Raw genomic sequence first — 22,263 nt, 5'->3', positions numbered from 1 at the left:
TTCCAGCAATGGATTTGCTTTGTTTCAGCACAAGAGAAGTGGGGAAAAAAATACTGCAGATGAATTTTATTATTGCAGCTTTTATATGGGACATGAAAGCTCAGTGGTTTAACACAAAGTCATTACTGCAGTTAAAACCATTAAGTTAATTAATATGGACATTTATTACTACCGATAAAAGATAATATCAGGGGATTTATAGAAACAATATATCTGTATGTTCTTCCTTCTAAAGTCTCCACCAAGGCAGGACTTTCAGTGGGGCGGAATATATTGTAATGGCACCTGTTACTGGGCTTTGCACTAAAGGTAGGTCAAGGGGAACACTTGCAGGAGAGTCATTAAGGTAACCTCAGCCCCAAGAGCACCAGGGCTGGCAAAATAAATCCTTCAGCTTTTTAAATTGTGATCCATTGAAGGAAGTAGAAAGTCCCTTGGTCCTGCTGAGCCTGGAGTGGCAGAGAGGGAGTTGTGAGTGTAACCTCTTTCTTTTATCAGGGGAAAAGCCTCCCCTACTGAACGTGGGGACGGTGTCAAGGCCTCTCCTCAGACACAGAGAAAATTCTGCCCTCACCTTTTTAGCTAGACAAAAGTCAGCAAACCCTGAGCTTTCACCCCTTCCACCTCCCCAGGTGCTTTGAGCTGAAAACCCTCAAGTTGTCCCTGGCTGCTCTTGGTCATTCCCTTGTAGCGATGCCGGATAACAGTTGGGAGACGTGATAATTTAATAAAGCTTTGCAAATGTAGACAACTGCAGAATGTGATAGAGGGGCTGTATCAATCACAGTAATGACAGACATTAGCAGAATGCCAAGTGTTTTGGTCTCAACAGATCTGTCACCGGTTTGCAGGCGGCAGTTGTAAGTACAGGTCTGTGCAACGGCCGCTCTAATTTAGTGCTGTCTGCAAAGCTGTCACTTCAAGAGAAGATTTATTGGGCTGATACATGTGATTTATGTCAGACAGTTTCAGCTTTGCTAACTTGTGTGCCACAGTAGCAGTTAACAAGCAATTAAAATCTTTGGTCCATTGTGCTGGAAGCTACAGGATAGTTCCCCAGAGCCATCATTCAGCACTATCCACCCTGTAAAGTCCTCATTTTGGAGACTAGGGGGGAATTCAGGGGCTGTCCCTCCCAGCACAGATAGCTTCTTCCTCTACTTAAATGCTGGGAATTTTGAGGATGTTTTTTTAATGCTGACTTTCTCCAGTGGAAGTCTTTATGTAGTAAGAGAAGTCTCCCATTCTGTGTCTGCTCCTACATGCACACGGTGCTGTGGCTGTGGTCTGCAGCCAGTGGGAAGCACCATTTGATATAATGACCCAAACAAACATTGCCTCAGCTCCTGGTTGAGCCCAGGGAGCCTGTGCACACACACTTGCTGTGATCCCCTCTGCCAGAACAGCTCCTCAAGGACCCCTCTCCCCAGCTGCTGGTGAGCTGGTGATGCTCACATCCCAAAACTGCTCCTGCCATACTCATTCTGGGAGCAACCAGGCAAAAAAAAAACCCTTGTCACAACCACACTTGGACATGAAAAATAAACCTTCTGGAGCAAAAACCTGAGTTTGGGTGGATTGTTTCAGGCAGCATCTCCTCAAGCTGCCGTCATCCCACCGCCGTGCTCCATCCTCCCGCGGCTGTGGCTGTCAGGAGCTGCAGATGCTGATGAGCAGTAACAACCCTTTCTGCTGCCTCCCAACCCCACAGTCAGGGTGAGGAGCTGGAGTCAAACTGCTCTGACTGAAGTGTGGCCAGCCTGGCTGCAGGAGCCCCTCTGCATGGTCCCCCCAACCAAACTCTTTTAAATCAGACAGTACTTTGGAGATAATTAGCCTCATTGCCTATACACAATGGCTCTTCTGTGAATGATGCAGCCTTAATTGCCAATGACAGCACTGGTGTGGGGGGTTTTTTTTGTCCTTCTGTTACAACCTCAGTGATGGTACATACACACCTCCATGGGCATTGTCACTCACTGAATGTTGCAGTCCTTTTCCCACCCCTCTTTCTTTCTGTGGTCTTTGAGAAATCACATTTCCCCCCTCCCTCCCCCCCTGTCAAAATGGGTACAGGAGTCTGCACCAGTGTCTATAGGTGATGCACTCCCTAACAGCACATTCTCAAATCTCCTTTTCCCTTGTTTTATGTACAAACTTCAGTTCATATTACAAAGAATATGTTTGTGTTTCTGCACTTTTCAACCTGTTAAAATCACAGGGAAATGTTCCAGATGGGGCACTGCCCAGCACAGGGAGCAGCCGTTGAGAAACGCTGCATCTCACTTCCTAAGCAATGATCAGAGCTTTCCCAACACTTTGTCCTGCAGGTACAGTGTTTATATGTTGCAGCTGAATATTTGGTGCCTAAAACAAAGCAAAGCCCTTCCTACTAAGCCTTACTCCTGCTGTTAGTCCCTTATGGTCTGCATACAGAGAGCCTTGACTGGGGTAAGGGGCTACAGGAGGGCAAATTCCAGTGATGGGCTTGGTTCAGATGTTTGGCTCTAGCCTAGCTTTACTAGCATTCAGACAGGTTATTTGTCCTGATAGTTACAGATTTCCTGACTGTTTTTCCCTATTCAACAACCCCAGAGGCTGGATGCTTTCTGTCCTCCACCAACTGACCAGGAAAACCCTGTGGCATCAGGTAAGGAGACATCGAGATGGGGTTTGTGTCTTTTGGTAAAAGGTAGATAGAACAGATCTACTTCTGCTCCTTTAAAATGTTGAATGGTATCCTCCTTGTCAAGGCAAAAACCAAATTCACCCTTTTGGCTCATCTTTTTTTTTTACCATGGGGCTGAATTGTCTGATCCTTTATGTGCAGGACTTGGGCATGAAGATGAAGCAAGTCCAGGATTACAGCTGTGTACCAGCACAGTTGGTGGCACTGAGCTGTGCAGCCTGTCTCATACATCAAGTTGGGAAGAGGGCATGCTTGCTTAAAGGAAAGCAAAAAAAGACCCTAAGGAACTAAACAAACCCTCTGGAAAAAACTTCTGTTGAGCAAAGGTGATCTGAACTGACATTGAGAATTGTTTGATTTACAATAACATGGAGATAATATTTTGCTAAGCCTCCCTGTAATACAATGTGTGTCATTTTAAATTTCCCATTACACCGAGCAATCTAATAAATAAATGCCCTGGCTGCAATAAACATGAATCATTCAGTGCAGAGGAGCTCTCAGCAGCCCTGTAACACATATCTTCTTCCTAATGGCCTTTAGAAGTCACTGATTAATTTGACTTTCAGCTGACTGGCTCTGAAGCAGAGGAGCCTGGCTACTGCCAGCCAAGTGCCTGCAAGATGCTGGGTCAAACTCTGCCGAGCTTTAGTGACAAATCAGATTTACAAATTAGGGATGTGCCACTCTGTAAAGGATACAGCTCAAGCCTGGTGATTAGCAAGTACATGGTCCTATTGGCTCCTGGGGTTTTGCAAGGTGTTTTTTCCATGCTAGGAAACAAAAGTGGTTGTTTTACACACTGCAGCTACGAAAGCTGCCTCTGAGAAGGAGAAAGAAGTTCATGTCATTTGTCCCTTAATTTCTGCTGTTAATATTTCACCAGATCATGTGCACGTGAAGGTATTTTAGCCATCTTCTGCCCTCCTGCCAATATCTGTTAGAATTTGGGAGGGAATTTAATATGAGTAATGTTAGGAGAAACAGGTCAGGGTTTCAGATTAACACCAATAACCATAATGAGAACAGATGCTTATATCCATCTGGAATGTAGATTTAATATGTTAAATTCATAGCTCAGCCCATGAAATGCAATCATCAGATGTTTACTGGTCCCAATTTAATGAGCGATTTTGGATTAAACAGGGGCCAAACAACAGGCCACCAATCTATATTAAATCTCTGCAAAATGAAAATTGCAAAGATTTACTTAGGGTCATTACACAAGAAAATTTAATCACAACCTCATCCATAATGTCACATCGTCATCAGACTGATAATTGAAATGCCATGTGAGGGATTATGAATAACCCTCTGTTTATGAAGATAGCTTTCTGATTATCTCTGTGTCCTGTGAGTAACATAAAGTATGATTTGTATTAATGTACATAGTCCTTGCCTAAAAGAAACCCATTGGAGATCTTTGGAAAAAGCCTGATTGTTTTACCTTTGCTGTTACTGAGCAGGAGCTGGTGTTTAAATAACATTATTGCCACAATATTAAAGCTGCATGGTAGGGTGAAGCTTTGCACAGAGGCTCGTGCTGGGTTTCATGCCATTGCAGGGGGGCACAGCTTCCAACGACCCTGCAGCTCTCTGGGTGCTATAAAGTATTCAGCACATGATTTTAGTGAGTAAACATTGATCTGTCTAGAATCAATATTAATTTTTCAGACTGGATGTTCTCTGGGGCAAGAAATGTATCTGCCAGTGTTTACTAAACACTTAAGAACACTTGGGAAGTTAACACACTTTTGATTGTGGCATGTTACAGGATTTAAACTCTTGGCTATCTGACAATTACATAATTGTGCATTGTACTGGATTATACAACAGCCCACAAATAGCTGCATTTCTAGTGGCATTTGGTTACAAAAGTCCATCTAAATATTTATAGTGTGTGTGCTGAGGGACTCTCTGTTCCATCCCTGAAGGTGAATACTCAGCTGAGGTACTCCAGAAACCACCCAAAGGAACAACAGGCTCTTTTTGTGAACGAGTGTGCTTGCTGCTGACACACCTGGGTTGCTACCACCCTTTGCTCCCAAATTTATTCTTGCTTCATGATTTTGTTCATACCTACATGATCCAGGCAGTCAGAAGAGGATGCCCTGCTGTGCCTCGACCTTCCTGCCAGCCTTGGGCATGTCACCTCCTCCCTGTGAGATGCCACTGTGAAGCCAACATACTCAGGTGCAGAAGATGACCCCAGACACTGCTACCAGAACCAGTAAGTGCCCTGCACAGAGGATGGGGCTTCTCATTTTCTAGCCCTGCAGATGAGATCTCCACCTGAGTAACTAAACCAAGCTTTCCCCTGTCAAACCCAGAGCAGGAGCGAGGATGAGATAAGCAGCTCATCTCCAAAACTGAGCTGCCTGAGCTCACTCTGAGCATATCACACACCCTGGGGGTTCAGCTCTGTTTGGGACAAGATCAGAAGGTGAGTGTTTGTCCCCTGTTTGAGGCTGCTTTCTGTACCACTTCATTCTCAGTGCTGCAAAGCTGATCACATCCAGCGTGTTTTAATTGCCCTGCGTATGAATTAATTAGCTCCTTTGTCAGAGAACAATTAAGCAGCAAGCTCAGGAATAAGAAAAGCCAAAGCAGAATAAAAACCTGAGTCCCCTGCCTGTCAGGCAGAAGATAGCAGTCCCTGAGACCAGCCTCTCACATCTGACTTGGAGAGGGGAGTCTGCAATGGGGCATCGGACAGCTGGGTCTTTGTGTCACTGCAGCCCCAAGCAAAGGATCACCTCCCTACATCACATTTATCCAAATATTAAACAGCTTTAGCCACACACATGCCCAGTAAGAGAGAAAGCTGGATCTCTGCCCATATTGAGCTTGGGCTCTGAAAAAAACTTTTGCATCTCCTTCTTACCTCTACTTCTTGCATCTGCTTCTGTGCTAGCAGGAAGTGCCCTGAAAAAGAAACACCTTCTCCACTAAAGCCACAAAATATTCTCTGAGCCTCATCTACAAGTTGTTTAATCACTTGCTGGTGAATAGCATTTTTATGGGGGTTATGAAGGAATGGACTGAGTGATCGCCTCTATGCCGAAGGGTTTGTGCTTGTCAGGCCACCCAAAATGCTGAAAAATGAGTAATTCAGAAAATTCCTGCTACCAGAGGTGTGTGACTGTGGCTCTGTTCTGACTCAGGAGAGAGAAGAAGCTGTGCTGTTTGATGTGAGTATCTGAAGGATGCAAGCTGAATATGACTTCAGCTTTCATCCAGGAGTTCTTTGGCTTTTGCTTTTCTCCTCCACAGGTGTGATTCCATCACAGATCACAGCGAGATGATGGCATACCCAGTGGCACATTTAATGGCACCTGAATTGCCACTCCCCAGCTATCCCCTGCTGCCACTATGGAACAAGGTCCCTGCTTTCCCAAGGCATGCATGACAAGGGTGGTGGGTACCCATCACACATGGGCTCTGCACAACATCTTCCCATGCTCACGTGGAAGCACTGGCAGCTGTGCCTGCAAGTGGGCAGTCACAGTCACTTTCTGGGGATCTGCATGTTTAAAAGGCTTAGCTAGCATTACACCTCCCAGGCACCTTCTCTCCCATGATCCACACACACATCTGAGAGCATTGTGCTGCTGCCAGGCCATAGTTTGCTCCACTGACAGATGTCCCTGTGTGATATTTCAACTCTGAGGCTCTAATCCTGCAATTACCCATTAGGGAGGTCATTATATCCAGACCGACCCAGCAAACCTGGGTGGAGTCTGACAGCTTTTATTAGTCCCTTCCTATTTTCCAGACCCAAGATATCTCACTGAGCTTAAACATACGGTGCTGGAGTGGATTCAGCTTCGTGGTGATGACAGGATGCTATCTGCTACTCTTTCATTGAACAGTTGGGCTGAGTGTTGCCTTCCTTATTACCGAGGGTAAAAAAATAATGAGTCATTATTAACGGTTGGTGGCACGTAGGCAAAGCTCAGAGGTGCTGGGTGAGGGCCAAGTTAGACACATGCCCAGGGCTGCATGGACACAGACACACTCTCCTGTGTGTGTCTCCCTGTAGCAATGGGAAATAGGACCGTGGGTGCAAACGCTGCTGTGGGGACCAAGCTCTGCAGTGTGTACCCGGGCTGACATGGCAGAACGCCTTAGTGAATCCTGTTCTGTAAAAGTCCTCATCTGAAGGTGACAGCAGCCACTAAATGGAGGTGTTAAAGAGAACTGACGCATCAGATAAACTCCAGCTGTCGCCTCCAGTCAGTGCCTCTTCCCATTCCCCTGTCTGGCCCTCTTCTCTTGGCTAATATCCCTAATGATTACGAGTGAACACACTTTCTTCTTCTTTTGCTCTCAGCCTCAAGGGCTAATCTTTGTTTTCATTCCTTTCCTTCTTTAAAGAGTCTTATTTCTCACAGGAAAGGCAAGGGAGAAGTCAGAGGTTTGCTGCTTGAATTGCTTTTCTCTAGAAAGCTTGTAAGAAACCTTTAGGGTGCTTGTCTGCATTCTCCAGGTAAACACTGCTCTGGACCCTGTGCTCAGTGCTTTTCTCTCTCAACTTCATTGAAAAGATCAGATTTGAAACTTTTTTTTCTTGCTGCAAAAATTCTTACAACAGAGACCAGAGAACCCCAGCCCAAAGACTCTATGGCCACTTTGGGTCATATCATCTAGTCTGAAACATTATCTTTGTTACATTTTCTGGCTGAAAGCTTGGTGAGGTGATGGAAGGTGGTCTGCAAATGGCTGCAAACTGCTACAGTGGCCCCTAGTCTGACAATTCATTGCACTTAGTAAACTCTCCTTTTTGAGTTATTATTAGGGTGATTTTGTCATGGCTTAACATTAGCCAGGAGGAGTCTGTTTGCAAAGAAAAGCATCAAAGAGTTAAAGGATGCTGCAGAAGCAGAGGCTGCCAGTTCAGGATGTAAGTACATGACCCACTAACCTGGGCTAAAACCAGTGTTCCTCAGTGTGTAATAAAGATTACTGCACAGCTCTCCTGAGCTGAGATGAAAAGAATTGTTTGAGATCCCTGCCAGGTAGCCAATTTTTGGGTGGCAGATACTAAAAGCTTTCCTGGCTCAAGTAATAGTGCCAGGAAGGACCTGCCTCCCTCATCTCTCAGTGTATGTGTTAAGTGTATGTGTGTGTGCAAGACCACTGGCTTTAAATGGACAAACGTCCCTTTGTCGTGCTGACAAAGTGACCAAACAGTCATAAATATAGCTCCATCAACAGATATATCAATCAATTAATCCATCATTATACCTCAGGATGTCACTCTGTGCAGAGAAATAAAACCATTTTCAATTATTTTCTATTAATGTCTGAGGGGTGCTGAAGAAAATTACCCAAAGGTGAAGAATGTTACCTACTGAAGCCTTCCGCAGTCCTGGTAAAATAGCTGATGAATTAGTGTAAATAATCAACAGGGTTTTGCTTTAAACAGTCCACTCTCAGTTAGAAATCTCACAAAGAGAATAAAGCAAGGAGGAAAGGTTGAAGAACCGACCCCTTGCTGTTGTTTTCTTCCCCAATAGTGTCTGTTTTGAAAACATACACTGCTTACTTACATGAAAAACACACAGAGAAGAGTTAAAAGCAGCACATTATCTTCCCAGTGACATATTTAGCCAGTTATTCAGGCTGTAATGAAGCTGTGTAATGAAGTCAATGTCCTTGAAAGTTCTTCATCAATTTTTTTCTCATCTGTCAGCATATCCACTTGCCGACACAATATTAATTAAACACAACATTTCCTGGAGTGTTGAAGTGAAGTCCCATCACTGATAATGAACAGGTTTAGGAGAGTCACATCCCAACAAAATTACTTTTTAAACCAGCCTTATTAAGCAGAAAATTAGACCTAAATCACCCTACAACATCCTCATTAAAAGCCACTGATCCTTGGCTGCTTCTATGTTCTAACATCTTTAATTAGCAAACTGCTAGTCTATCTGCCATGATAAATGCTATTAATCTTACCTTTCATTTGCTTTCTCTTAACCTATCGTTTGCCCACTTCAGGGAGACACACACACTTCCACCAGAACTCATTTGATTGCGTCTGACGTCCTGGTAAGGATGAAAAATGCGGTGGTCACAGGTTAAACGCCACGGCTCTCTCCGCCTTCACTCCATCACTGGAGTTCAGGATTTGCAGGCAGCTTGGATGGAAAGCTTGCTCTGTTTGAGGGGAAATGAAGAGTATTTTCCAGTAGCTATGTATGGAATACTGTCATCAAAAGGTTGACAGTAAACCACAGTGTAACTGGATCGGTGCCTTCTCTGCTGCCCTACTTAAACCAGGGAATCACAGAATCTCAAGGGTTGGAAGGGACCTCAAAAGATCATTTAGTCCAATCCCCCTGCCAGGGCAGGATCACCTAGAGCAGGTCACACAGGAACTTGTCCACGTGGGTTTTGAATGCCTCCAGAGAAGGAGGAAACTAGAAGCAATATGGACAAGAAATAACGAGGGAAGAGTTGTGGACATCAGTTAAAAAACCTGTCTGTGCCTGTGAAGGCTTCACCCAGCAAAACAGAAACACTTTAAAGACACAAATGCATTTTAGAATCATAGCTACTAAATCTATAACCTTTGAGTAGGCTTTATAAAGCCTGACAGCTTCACAGCTTCCTTAATATTTGTTCACAGAAGCTCCAGAATATATCAGGACAAATAACATACTGCATTAGGCCACTTTCACATTACATTAACCAGATGTAAGCATATAATGCAGTGCCATGCTATGCATTCCAGCAATGCATGATTATTCGCTGTGTTCTCAGGTGCAAAATATCATCCTGTATGTGCATTTCCAGGTTATAACTGTGGCATCAGGACTTTTCACTAGGTTCACGCTGGCTGATTTTTGCTGTGTGTCTGTCTGTGCATCATCTTGCAGCAAATAACGTCATCATGTTCAACCCACAGCTCCCAGGCAAGATAGAAGTGCAAATTTGACCTCAGCCACTCAAATACCTTGAGTGATAAGTTCAGTTTGCATTATTAAGGTCCATTCAATGGCTCTCTGGAAGGGGCTCTGACCTAGATTAACATTGTCAGACCTGATTGCAGATGCTGTCCAAAACACTGATTTTTAAGAGCTTAACTTACTCCATTTACCCCCATTCATTTGTCTCTTTCATTGTTACCACCCCACATTATTTAGTGACCACGCTTGCCACAGATATAAACACTTTCCATTGGTAGCTTTAATGACAGCTGCCTTTAATTTCACATTGCCTTGGGTTGTTCTGACTGCTGATGGGCTCTTTCTTATTGGGGCCAGGTTATTCTAACTGCTAGGAAACTGCAACCTCTCATTTAAAGTCCTAGCTCAAGCACTAGGCTGTAAGACAAGGGCTTCTCTCACTGTGTTTATGTGTCTGAAAACCAGACATCTATTCTAAGCTACCTGTGTAGCTTCTGCAGTCAATGTCAAGAGATAAGCATCCCCAGAAGGCGACCTGTCCACCTCTTCTGCAGTGACACGAATTACCCTTGGGAATCCGTTATCTGTCTCTCCTCAGTGTGGAGACAGCCCAGGCTTAATTAGTTGTCTGACTTCTAGATGTTGAGTTAGGTTCAATAATCTGACTCCCAGTCTGGAGCAGATGAGTCACGATTCGTATGCAAGAACTGTATTTGTGAAGCTGTGCTTTTCTAACTAAGCCCTTCTCTCACCCCCAATATGTTTCCATTATCTTACCATCAGGAGACAATTTTTCCTCCTGCACACCAAGACACATGACATGCTCATTTACCCACACACATGCAAAACCACATTAACGACTCCATAAATTAGTTAAAAGATTTTCCCAGAGAAAATGAAGAGGGAAGACATGTAATTTCTACTTCTCAGCTCTGGAATGGATGAAGATACTTTGTCTGCTCTGTCCATGACTATCTATAGAGATACTGGAACTGAAGATCACTGAATTGTGATGCTCAGGTTTATGTGAACAGAGGGTGTCCAGCTTTTCCCAAGCTAATAAGGCTTTGATTGCAAAATTAATGCACACAGTGGTGTTTTTTTCCCATATTTGGCTTAAACTCCACCATTATCTTCTTCCAAATCTGGGGGATACTGATTCTGAATTTTAAGAGCTGGAACAAACAAAACTAAACCCCAAACTTGGGGTAAAACCACATCTGAATGGAAACTGGGATCAAATAGAGCATTTCAGGCCAGCAGCTATGATAACGTGGTGCATGATTCACAGGCCAGTGCAGCAAACAGACAACATCATTAAGGAGATATCAGAAGATTTGTGATCAAAAAATATCAGCCTTTGCCATGATTGGACTGGTTATGGGGCATTCTTGTCTGAGCAGATAGCTCTCACATCACTACCAGGCTGAGCCACTTTCTGCTGGCCAAATCCCAAGATAACCCCAACCCACAGCCCCTTGGAAGAGCTCTTACAAGTTTTTAGATGATATTAAAGTGCAAGAGACAAGTGTAACTCCTACTGCAGGACCTGATGAGAGTTACACTCCTTTGGAGCATGCCTGCCACATTCAGCAAATGAGCAGAGACCCACCTTTTCATCTGGGATGAAGAAAACCTTCTGTGACTGACTTGTTCTCCCAGGTTGTCTCCCTTTGACCAGAGCACTCCTCATGTTGTTTCCTTGCAGAGTCTTTAATGCTATTGGGTAGGTTAAAACAGCTCTTTAATTTCAATCAACTAAAACCAGTCATTAAAAGTGTTCCAGCCAGCAGGAGTGTGTGTGTGTCATCAGGGCTGTTGGATGTTACACAGGAAATCATAGGAAGGGGAAGGGAATAGAAGTGAAGTCGTAGGTGTCAACTGGCCAAATAATGCTGGTCACGAGAAGTGAATTTCATGAGACTGGCACTTGTCTTGTTTGGAAATAAGAAGGGTCCTTGAAGATAGGAGAGTGATGGTGGTGCAAAATTAGTGTAAGAAATAGATTAACTCTGTGGAATGAAAACTGAAAGTTGGGTGTCAAACTGGGAAGGGAATTACAGGTGTGTGAGTACAGCCACTTAGGGATGAGCAAGAGCAAACTGGGGGTGGTTCAAAACCAAACACTGGGCTGAAGAGAGGATGTGACTATATGAATAAAAAATTCCCCATTACAAGTGACTGTTTTCCTTGTAAAAAGAAAACCAGAGAGTTGTTGAGCCAGTGGTGACACCTCCTCCTCCCACTGTGTATCAGCCTCACAAGTTTCCTGGGGTTAACAGTTCTGTGCAGGACTCTGAGGTAGGAGCCTGGGGCTCAAACAGTGACAGAGACACAGAGAAAGCAGCAAAAGAGAGCCCTGTGATGACACTTAATGTTATAGACTGGTGCTTTCATACAGAGCCAGGATCTTGGCTGCAGTCTTTGCCATCTCCCTCGTTTCAGGGCAAGGAGCAAAGGCTGCTGAGACAGGCGCTGGGAGAACCAGAAAGCGGCATTTTGCAGCGAGGGCACGTTTCTATAGCAAAGCTTTTCATAAACTCTGGCCCAGATTCTCCCCTATGACTCCACTGTGCTCAGTGTAAGATGAGGATTGGAGAACAAAGGTGGCTTGAAGCCACCTTTATGCTTCTCTACTCTGGAAGCAGCTGGGGACTGGCTGGTCCCCAGGGTAGGTTCAAGTTGCCTCAGGCTATTGTAGCAGCATAAGACTGTTAGAAAACAGCCGAGATGTAGCTACAGCTCTTTTTGCATTGGCTGTCACTGCTCCAGAAGGAACCATGAGGTGACTTGGGTGACAGTGCTGCCACAACAGAGGCTCAGTCTCCTCAGGGACCCTGAGTGTGTGGAGAGAGAGAGAGAGAGAGAGAGGGAGAAAGAAAAGGTCAGCACTGATGCTGCCGAGGAGGCAGCACAATGTGCCGCTTATTTAGGGAAGCAGCAAGCCGAGATCATCTGACTTCAAATGTGATGAGCCACTCACTCAAGTCAGTGTGTGTCCACGGGCAAATGCCTTGATCTTTTCTATGCCTCGGGGCAAGGCAACTGGAGAAGGAAGTCAAAAGCAACAGAATTTCGCTCAAGTGATTAAATGCTGCTTCCAAACTTGGTTTTAACTGTAAAACCAAACCCAAATCAATATCTACAGGCACACACTGACTGCAGCTGAGAATTCACTTCTCACATATTTATACAGAGCCTACTCTGTTTGCAGGGTGGATCAGAACCCCAGCGAGGGCAGAAGCGTTTCCAGGGGAGATAATTCACAAGAATGAGAACTTCACCAAGCAGCCTGGTCCAAACAAGTGCCAAAATCTGTTGCCTGATTTTGGTTTTGACAAAATAAAAGGCAGACCCCAAATATCTGCAAAGGAGAGAAGCATTTGAGAAAAGGCGTTGCATTGTCTATCTCCCAAAAAAAGGGATTTGCAAGCTGCTGCAAGCAAGCACCTGAAAGAGGAGTCAAGTCATAAAGGAATAAGCTCATCTATGCTGTGCAACCTCCCAGTACCAAGATTATTCTATACACTGCCACATCCAATTGCAGAAAGGACCGTTAGGAGTAATAGAGCTTCTCTAACTAAAGTGTTTTCTGTCCTCAAACCTCCCAGAAAACTGATTGAGGCAAGAGAGGGGAAAAAAGCCAAGGGGAGAAAATCTTGTTAGAAGTAAAACTGTATTTTCTTGGACACTGGAAAGGATGTAAAAATAAGCCAGAGGCCTCCAAGTCAGCAGCCATTTTAACATTTTGAGAGAGATTTTCACTTTTTTCCCCCTACAGCCTCAGTTCTGCTGTAAACACCGAGTGCACCCACTATGGCTGTCAGGTGTGTGGTTTGCTTTACACTGAAGCTGCCAGGAGAGAAAAAATACTTGAGGTAATACAATTCACAAATCAGTGGTGTAAGGGTTTCTTGGTGACACCTGTGTCAGGAGCACAGTGCATGGCTGGGACTTTTAGCAAATCAATAAAAATAGGAAGCCAAGACAATGCCGGTTCTCCATCATTCTTACTGGAAACTTGCTGATGGTAGAATGGGAAAGCACTGCCCTGTCCTGTCTCAGGATGTCACTGTCTGTTTTGAAGGGTAAAATAAAATGCTGACAAGTATTATTCATGGGTTTCTCAGGTTGAAACAAAGTGATTTTTTTCTGGAGACCAGTGGTTTTTGTGCATTGACACATTCTGTGCTACAGTCAAACGATGGCCGAAGTGTGATGGAAACATAACAAAAGCATTCCAGCCAAATAAAAGCCACCCGTAATTGATGGAGAAAAGGACACATTGAGTAATCAAAGGATATGCATGCACAGGTGAAACACACATGAGGACATTATAAACACACATCAACACCTCCACACACCCCCCAACCCTACCAGGGGAACTTAATTTTGAAAGGGTTTGGTTTTGTTTTCCCCTTCAATAATCAACCAACTGCTGTTGTCTCAAAGGCAAACACAAGCACAATAAACTCATTGCTGGTATCTCAGGAAAGGAAACATTACCACAGACTACAGAAAAAGTTCAGCACTAGTAAATTCCGATGAACACCATTACTGTGATTACTGTTTGTGCAAAGATATGCCTGCCTCATTGTCATTTCTGATACTACATCAAGCAAAGGCTGGTGGGGACCTACTCCTGCTGTCGCCCAACTGAATGTGACCTTTTTTGGGTGACCGCGTTGCAGTGGGGGGTTTTGCCTGCTCCTCTGGGAAAGTGTGAATGGAGAAAAGCAAAGTGCAGAGCCCAGGATGCCACGGGAGGTTGGAATAAGTGCAGAAATTAAACAGATGAGCTTTTTGCTTTTAAATGTCAGCATGGCAAGTTTCCTGTGGGTCGTGGGAGAAAAGGGAAAAGGGGCTAAATGGCTCGAGATGTGGCGAGTTTTGAAGCCACATAATGATGGGGATAAAAATCTATAATGTCAGTTGCCTTGTGGCAATCAGCAAACATTTCACATTATGCATCTTAAGGTTTGCGGCCAAAAACCCCCAGATTTGCCTCTGTCTCATTAAAATAACGAATGCAGTCCGAAAGGATCTGCAATGATTCACTGTACGTCACACTAAATCACAACGCTCTTCGGAGCCAACTGACTATGGCCTCATTACTTTAGACAAAAGTGGGCTTGGAGGAAAAAACTGGGGTGATGTGGTCGTTTTTTTTTTTCCACTCAGCCATGTTTTTCCTTTTGAAATACTCAAGGCAAGAGAGCAGAGAGGGTCGGGTTTTTTTTCCCATTAGTAGCTGAGGAAGGTTGGGTTATATTCCTTGTGTGATTCCGTGTTAATATCCACACACACAACATGTCAGTGTTAGAGTAAGGGAATAGATATGCAACAAATACAAATGGCATTAATGAAACAGATTGTAACCAATGTGGATGGCTGATGAAACCCACTGAACCTGGATCACTTGAAAATAAGCTGTTAAGTGACAGCAAAAGCATCTGTTTTAACTGTTTCACTGAAGCAGTAAGCCTGAAATCCAGCACGCTCTCCCCCTCTGTTGTGCAAGGTGTTAACATACTTGCAGTTTATCTTCTGCAAGCCTTTGTTCTGCACATTTAGTACCTTAAGTGTAGCAAAAAAACCCCACCCAAATAAACCCCTTTTTGTTTGCTTCAAACAGCCTGCTTAGCTATCTCTACAAATCAGTTTAACACTGATACTTAGGATTAATCTCTTTGGCCTTAAAGAAATGTGGAGAGCTATGTTCAAAACTGTTCACATTTCAGGAATAAACATGAACTCAAGTTTTATGGTTGTTAAATAAAAGCTAAGGATATTTATAAAAATGAATTGGATCATTTTAAAACTATATATGTATCTATAAGCACAAAGAGAAATAAGATTTGAGGTAACAGGTAAGAGTCTCCCTCTCTGGAGGTTTTCAAAACCCGCCTGGACCCATTCCCGTGTGACCTGATCTAGGTGGGACCTGCTTTGGCAGAGAGGCTGGACTGGATGATCTCTAAAGGTCCCTTCCAACCCCTACCATTCTATGATTCTATGAATTTAGTCCATAAAAAGATTATATGAAGAAGTCTGTGGTGAAAAAATCTTACTTCAAAACATCCAAATGAATGGCAAAGACCTCTCAAATATACTCTTTGTTTTGATAGTTGCTTCCAGTTTCTAGAATACAGCACATGTGCAGAAGAAAGAAAATGCTTGACATGGAGTTCTTTTTCTGCAAAAAAAACCCCATGAAAACATATTTCTCAATTGACAGCAAAACATTTTGTTGTATACTCATTAGATATTTTTTATATCTAATGGATATAAAAGGAGGAATGGACATAAGTGGAGGAAAACTACCTGAGCAGCATTCATGGAATGACTAATTTAAATGTTATAAACCCCTGATTTTTGTTCATCTCCTTTTGAATGGAATGCCAAAGGGGATTAGAGACTAAAGACATATCACAAACAAATTTACATTATTAAAATTACTGTAATCAAGAGTATTTTCTAGCCTTAATCGGGATTAGTGAAAAATAAAAGACCTCAACTTTTCTACTGTGCAATACTAATCAAAATTCTACCAAATGACAGATAACAGAAGCAGTTTTGAAAATTAAAAACACAGGTTGGTGTATTGCAATATTCTTTGACAGCATTTTCACCTACTTGAGGTCAGAGCAGCGATTTCTCTGCTGACAATTCACATGGCAGGCAACAAGCACGGGTAAGAATAAATTGCAGTAATGCTGCAAAGTCTGACCTCTGGTTTTCAGGAGCATGCCCAGGACACACACTTGTTTGAACACATCCTAGAAGTAGGAGGGAAAAGCACAATGTTGGTGTTGTTCTCCTAAAAGCTAAGCTAAACAATCCAAGCTGTGGGAAACTTGACTATAAACCTGCTGTATGCGAGAAGGCAACACGTACCACGACTCCCTCACTGCTGAGCTGGCAGGGAGCAGGTTTGCTCTGAAGAACTGTGGAAGCTTTTAAGTCAGGTCTTTATCCAGCAGGTCCTATGCAGCATAACTGTTAAGTAAAGCTAATACAGTAAAGGGATAAAGCTTGTGCTGATTCTTCTGGTATTCTGGAGCCTCTTCAAGAAGGCAGCAGGATGCTGGTTTCAGAAACCCCCGCTGCACTCTGGAGCATCAGGCCCCTCCTTGCTGTCACTAATATCAACACAAATGCTAATAATTAGTAAGGCAGCAGCAGGACTGGACCTTCCATTCATTTCACTCTTGTAAAATGTCAACTACAATTTTTAAAATGGAAAGTATAGAAACATGTATGTAAAGAGCAAGCCTTAAAAATGCTCCAAGAACAACAATCAGTCACTAAAGTCTCAGAAAGGATCTCAGCAATGCAGCATTTGGGTATTGTGACAACAGGCTAGAAAACCAGCTATGCAGACTCAAGAACATGGAAAACTGAATTAATCTCATGGTTTCTTTCAAGGAACTCCAACTGATTTAACTTTTTGGTAGTTATCTGAAGCAAACAGCTGCCCCCCTCCCGAGTTCTCTATCTTCAAACCTGTTGCTTCCCTGTATTTGCTTAAACAAGATTTTACCTTGCAAGCTCACAACTGATAATGTGACATCTTGACTGCTGCAGTACAAACTGACAGTGGTTTCCAGCTGCCTGTTAGTAGGGTTATATATAGTGGTTAGTAAAACTTTCATTTTGGTTAGTGACTAAAATGATGTCGTTTAAAAAAGCAGCAGTGAAGCAGCATCTGCTCTTTGCATCTCTTCCTAACGACATCTCATGCTGATCATTCTTGAAAGCCCAAAGAAAAACTGAGTGAGGTTAGAAAACAATATATTATCTTTAATTAAAAGTTGGCAAATGTTTTGTTCAATGTATGAACACACCAGGATGAGTACATCAGAACACACGATCTGTATGTCAGTTCCATCTGAGCATACACCATTAATCCTCCTTGGAAAAAAAAGCGGGCACCATAACAGAACATTTGAGCAGGAGAGAGAAAAGGTCTTCAGCATTTTGAAACCCTCCCTTTATACTCCCTGAAACAAGAAGGAGACACTTAAAAACCTTACATGGTACAGAAAATAAGATATTATATACGGCAGAGAAGGGGAAACACAGATGACAAGTTCCAGGATCTCATCCCGAGGATCAGCACACGCATTTGCAAGGTTAGCACCGAGGCTTCACACACACAAACGCAATGATCAGATGCCACTTTATCCCCTTCCAACAAAATCATCTCTCCAGCAGCATTAGGCATCCACTTGGCAGCGGTTTTAGCAGCAGCTCAGCACAAAGAGTAAATAACAGAGTTAGATGTCTTCCTGTCAAGGGGAAAGGCAAAGGGCTCAGTGTGGGTTTCAGCTCTGGGTGAGAACAGTTAAAATCCTCCAGGTCTGTGGTGGCTAGAAGCAGAACTTTCAGATGAACTGAGAAGTTAGTCAACTTTAAGCTTAATATTGTTTGCTGCATGAAAATTTATGATTGGATTTCTTTTTACTTTGGAATCAAACCCCCTACACTTTAAGGTCAATTTCAAGAATGATTTACAAACTCCTCTGGTATTGCTTTATCAGCCCCACATTTCTGGTTTTAATCCCTAATCTTTTAACAGAACTGAAACACCCCAGGTTGCTAGGATTTTTTTTAACCAAAATTTTCTTTAACACAGGCTTTACCTTCTGTATTTGAAATCCCACATTTAGGCTCCTGAGATCATTTAATTCCAAGTGGCCTCTCAAAGAGCCTTCTGAATATTTCAAGGACTCTCAGAAGCTGGATTTTTAGGATTCTAGGTAGGTACAATAATATGAGCAAGCTTTTCACTCATAAGTTACAGGAAAAGAACTAAATAAGCACTTTACTAAAAGCCATTGTTCCAGAAACAGCTTATCTGTAAGACTATAAAGACTTTTTTAGGCTCTGAAATTAGCGAGCCACTTTTTTTTGGGCTGTAATTATCAGAGGAGAAGCAATTTTAAACTCCATAATTATTAGTGTCAGTGTCTAACCAAACCAAAGGCACATTGAATACTGTTAAAATACTGTTATTCTCCAGCTACTTTTTGTTTTGGTGAAAAATTACAAGTTAAACTAATCTCCCTTTAAAAATTCCCAACTGCTCAGTCTTCTCTAATTTTAACCAGAATAAACATTTACCCCAAAACCACAATTCTGTTCAACTGTTCTTTTTTTTTTTTTCCTTCTTCCCAAAACATTATCCAGCAACAACTCCAGTCTGCAAAATTTTAAGTGACCTTTGCTGATTTGCAGTTTCCAGTCATTTTTGCTTCAGTAGTGGTTTTGGTCGGCTTGTGCTTCATCAGATGCTTTTTAAAGAGTATGTTTGAGATTTTCTTTAATGGAAAGAGGTACAAGAGATAAATTGTTCTGTAAAACTACCCTGTAAAAAACAAAGTAAAGAAGAAATGAAGATATAAAAATGGAAATGAGCAGGAATCAGTTTTAACCATATGTCTTTATGAACGAGGCTTCGTCACACACTTCGTTTTCCAAACACAAAAAGTCTTTTGGAAATGTATTAATTAAAATTAAGTGCCACAGACAAGCAGCTTTAGAGGGATTGGAGTCCTTTTAAAATTAGCATAACACTAGAGACAGGCATGGAAATTGGTTTAATAACCCTAAATAGTTACACCCCACTCCTAACACAAATGACCATGGACAGCTCCAGCCCCTCAGGCTGCGACTGTACCAGTTTATGTGGTTGCTCTGACATTGGGCTGGGTATTCCAATCTGAAGAGAAATCACTGAATGCATCTCAATTATTATTATTATATAATGACTAGTGAAGCATACAAGGCACCAAAAGCATTAAACATCATAAAGCAGAAAAGCAAAGTAAACCAACACAAGCAACACCAAAGACTCTGCCAGCGAGGGACTCGCTCTGTAACTTGTGCTAACACAGTCGATGCTTGGCAAGAGATTATTAGTTTAGTCACGATATTAAGTGGCCCAAACCCCACATGTAGGTCGAGGGTTAAGCTGTAGATATAACAGAACACCAAGCCAAAGGGATAAGCAGAGTCCTTAAGCGATTTCCTTCCTTGCCATGTTTTACAGGGGTGTCCTCAGAGCTAAGCTCGATGCTACAATAACCCCTTTGAAACACCACTTCCAGGGCACTGCATTCTCCAGTGAGCGTCACACACAAGCTAAACCTCTACCTACTTAACTCTCAATGTCAGGCATAAACAACATTTGTCTTGTGTGCTTGCAATTCATGAGAAACTGGAGAAAGTCCAAATCCCTGCTGAGGAGGAGCTGAACATCCACAAGCCAAGTATTCTGAGCACCCAACTAACTTCAAAACTGCTCCTCCACCAAGGACTGCCACGTCTGACTCCGCTTTACCTGACCTCAGCAGGGGTTTTGCTTTGACTGCCAGCTGGTTTTAGAGACATGTAGGACAGAGAAAGTGATTATTCATGTCTTTTATTTAGTATAAATACATATAAATATGTTAAGTGACTTTTTGCTTTGTTTAGCATGATGAGCAACGACTTTGGAAAAATCATCTGGAAAACTTCACCAAGCTGAGAAACAGGCAAAATGCAAGCAGTAGCATACAATCACAGGCTCCTCTCAGTTCAAGAACGGGTTCATTTTCTTATTTAAGAGCAAAAAATTAAAAAGAAGCATCTTATTTTGAAGCCTCTACTGTTTCATCATGAGCACAGAGCTTCCCCCCTCCCATGAGCTGACTGAATGACATTTGCATTTGGATCTGTGGGGTGCAGTCAAACCCCCAGCTGGCTACACATGACCCCCCCTTCCATCATTTGGAACCATTGCATAGTTTTGCAGCTGGATTCTGCTTCTCCCTCCCACCTCCTTTTAAGCTATTTTAAACACAGGTTGATCATGCCAGAGAAAACTCGCTGAGGTTTCCATTTCCTCACTTCTCTCCCTCCCCTTCCATAGTTTAGTTCAAAAACTGCTCAAAAAACTTGGTAGATCAGAGCAAGCAGAAAAGCAACATTATGCTCACAGTCCACTGACAGGCTAGGAAGGAAATAACTCTACAGATGAAGTTGCATGTCGGGGGGGTAACTAAACAAAAGTGTTATGCATGGGGAGTCTATGTAAACTGCCAAATATTTCCAAACGGGGTGCAGGGAGGGGTTGTATTTTAGAGAAGCAAACAAAAAGACTTAACTGATGGTAGGAAGCCAGGGCTGATGGTTGTGGAAACAAAAGTGCACGGGAAAAAAAAAAAGCCCCAAACGAACAAAAAGAAAGAAAAGAAAGCCCAAAAGCCCGCAGAAGCCAGAAGTCAAGGCTTGTCGTTACAGTGTTTGCAGAGGGCGGAGGCGGCTCCTGTGAAGGCAGTGCATTTCTCGGGGCAGCCGGGCAAGGCCGCGCCGCCGAAGGGGTAGACGGCCGACTGTCCGAAGGGGTTGAGGGTGGCGGGCAGCGGCGTGCTCAGCGTCTGGCCCTGGTTCAGGTAGGCCACCAGCCGCCGCATCTCCTCCAGGGCCTGCGCCTGCATGAGGATGTAGTTCTTGGCCAGGAGCAGGGTGGCGATTTTGGAGAGTTTCCGCACCGAGGGGCTGTGGGCGTAAGGGATGACGGAGCGCAGCCCGTCCAGGGCGTCGTTCAGGTCGTGCATCCTCCGCCGCTCCCGCGCGTTGATGCTGAGGCGCAGCGAGCGCTGCTCCTTGGGCTTCTTGCCCAGGGCTCCCCCCTTCAGCTTGCCCTCTCGTTCGAAGGCCGCGCCGCCCTTCACCCCGGCCTCGAAGCCGTCCTCCTCGTCGCCGCTCTGCTCGCCGCTACTCTCCGCCGACTTGCCCAGCGCCCCGGGGTGGAAGTCCGCCCCGCCGCCCCCCGGGTAGGCGCCCCGCGGGCCCTCGGCGCCGCCGCGCACGGAGCCGTAGCCGAAAGCCGACGGGCCGTAGCCCGGGGCCAGCGCCAGGTACGCCTCGCCGCCCAGCGACTTGAGCTCGGCCATCGCCTTGGCGGGGAGGAGGGGGAGGGTCGGAACCGCGCTCCGCCGCCGCTGCCTCGGCGCTGAAGAGGACGGAGGAGGCTGAGGAGGCTGAGGAGGCGGCGCCGCCACTCCGCGCTGCGCCCGGGCTGGGGCGGGCAGTGAGGGGAGCGCCGGCCCCGCCGCCCCTTATATGGCGGAGAGGGGCCGCTGGGATTCCCCCGCAGCCCAATCACAGGGGCCGCGGCGGCTCGCCCCGGGCGGCGGGCAGCGCCTCGGGCGTTGGGCGGGATGGGGCGCGGAGCCCGGCCCGGCTCTGAGCCGCCACCGGCCCGGCCCGGGGCCACCGGCCCGATCCCGAGCCACCGGCACAATCCCGAGCCACCGGCACAGCCGCTCCCCTCACCGCCGCCCCGCGGGACCCTGCCTTTCCCGGGAGCGCCCGGGGACCGTCGGGGGCAACAGAGACCGTCCAGTGGGCAGTTGCGGATGAGAGGAGCCGCTGCCTGAACAACCAGCCATGAGTAAGGAACGGGAGCGGATCACCGGTGCCCTTCTGGGGCTTATATCCGCTGGCTGGGACGAGACAGCGGGGGAGCAGCTGCAACATGAGTGGTTGGCTAAAAGGAGAGACAGCTTAAAAGGAAGTGGAGGGAGAAGCAGAATCCAGCTGCAGCAGAACTGTGCAATGTTTCCGAGCGATGCAAGAGAGGAGTCCTGTGTAGCCAGCTGGGGTTTG

The 22,263-nt window shown here is 44.7% G+C and overlaps 1 protein-coding gene across 1 annotated transcript; it reads right to left on the bottom strand.

The window, feature by feature from the left end:
• Nucleotides 1-20,873: 20,873 nt before the first annotated feature.
• Nucleotides 20,874-21,548, bottom strand: BHLHE23 (basic helix-loop-helix family member e23). Its single transcript, XM_010200213.2, has one exon. The coding sequence runs from the start codon at nucleotides 21,546-21,548 to the stop codon at nucleotides 20,874-20,876; it is 675 nt and encodes a 224-aa protein (XP_010198515.2).
• Nucleotides 21,549-22,263: the final 715 nt, after the last annotated feature.

This window comes from Colius striatus, chromosome 16 (genome assembly GCF_028858725.1).
Source record: "Colius striatus isolate bColStr4 chromosome 16, bColStr4.1.hap1, whole genome shotgun sequence".
Taxonomy (NCBI): domain Eukaryota; kingdom Metazoa; phylum Chordata; class Aves; order Coliiformes; family Coliidae; genus Colius; species Colius striatus.
The sequence above is the reverse complement of the archived record's forward strand: the minus strand, read 5'-3'. Positions and strand labels throughout refer to the sequence as shown.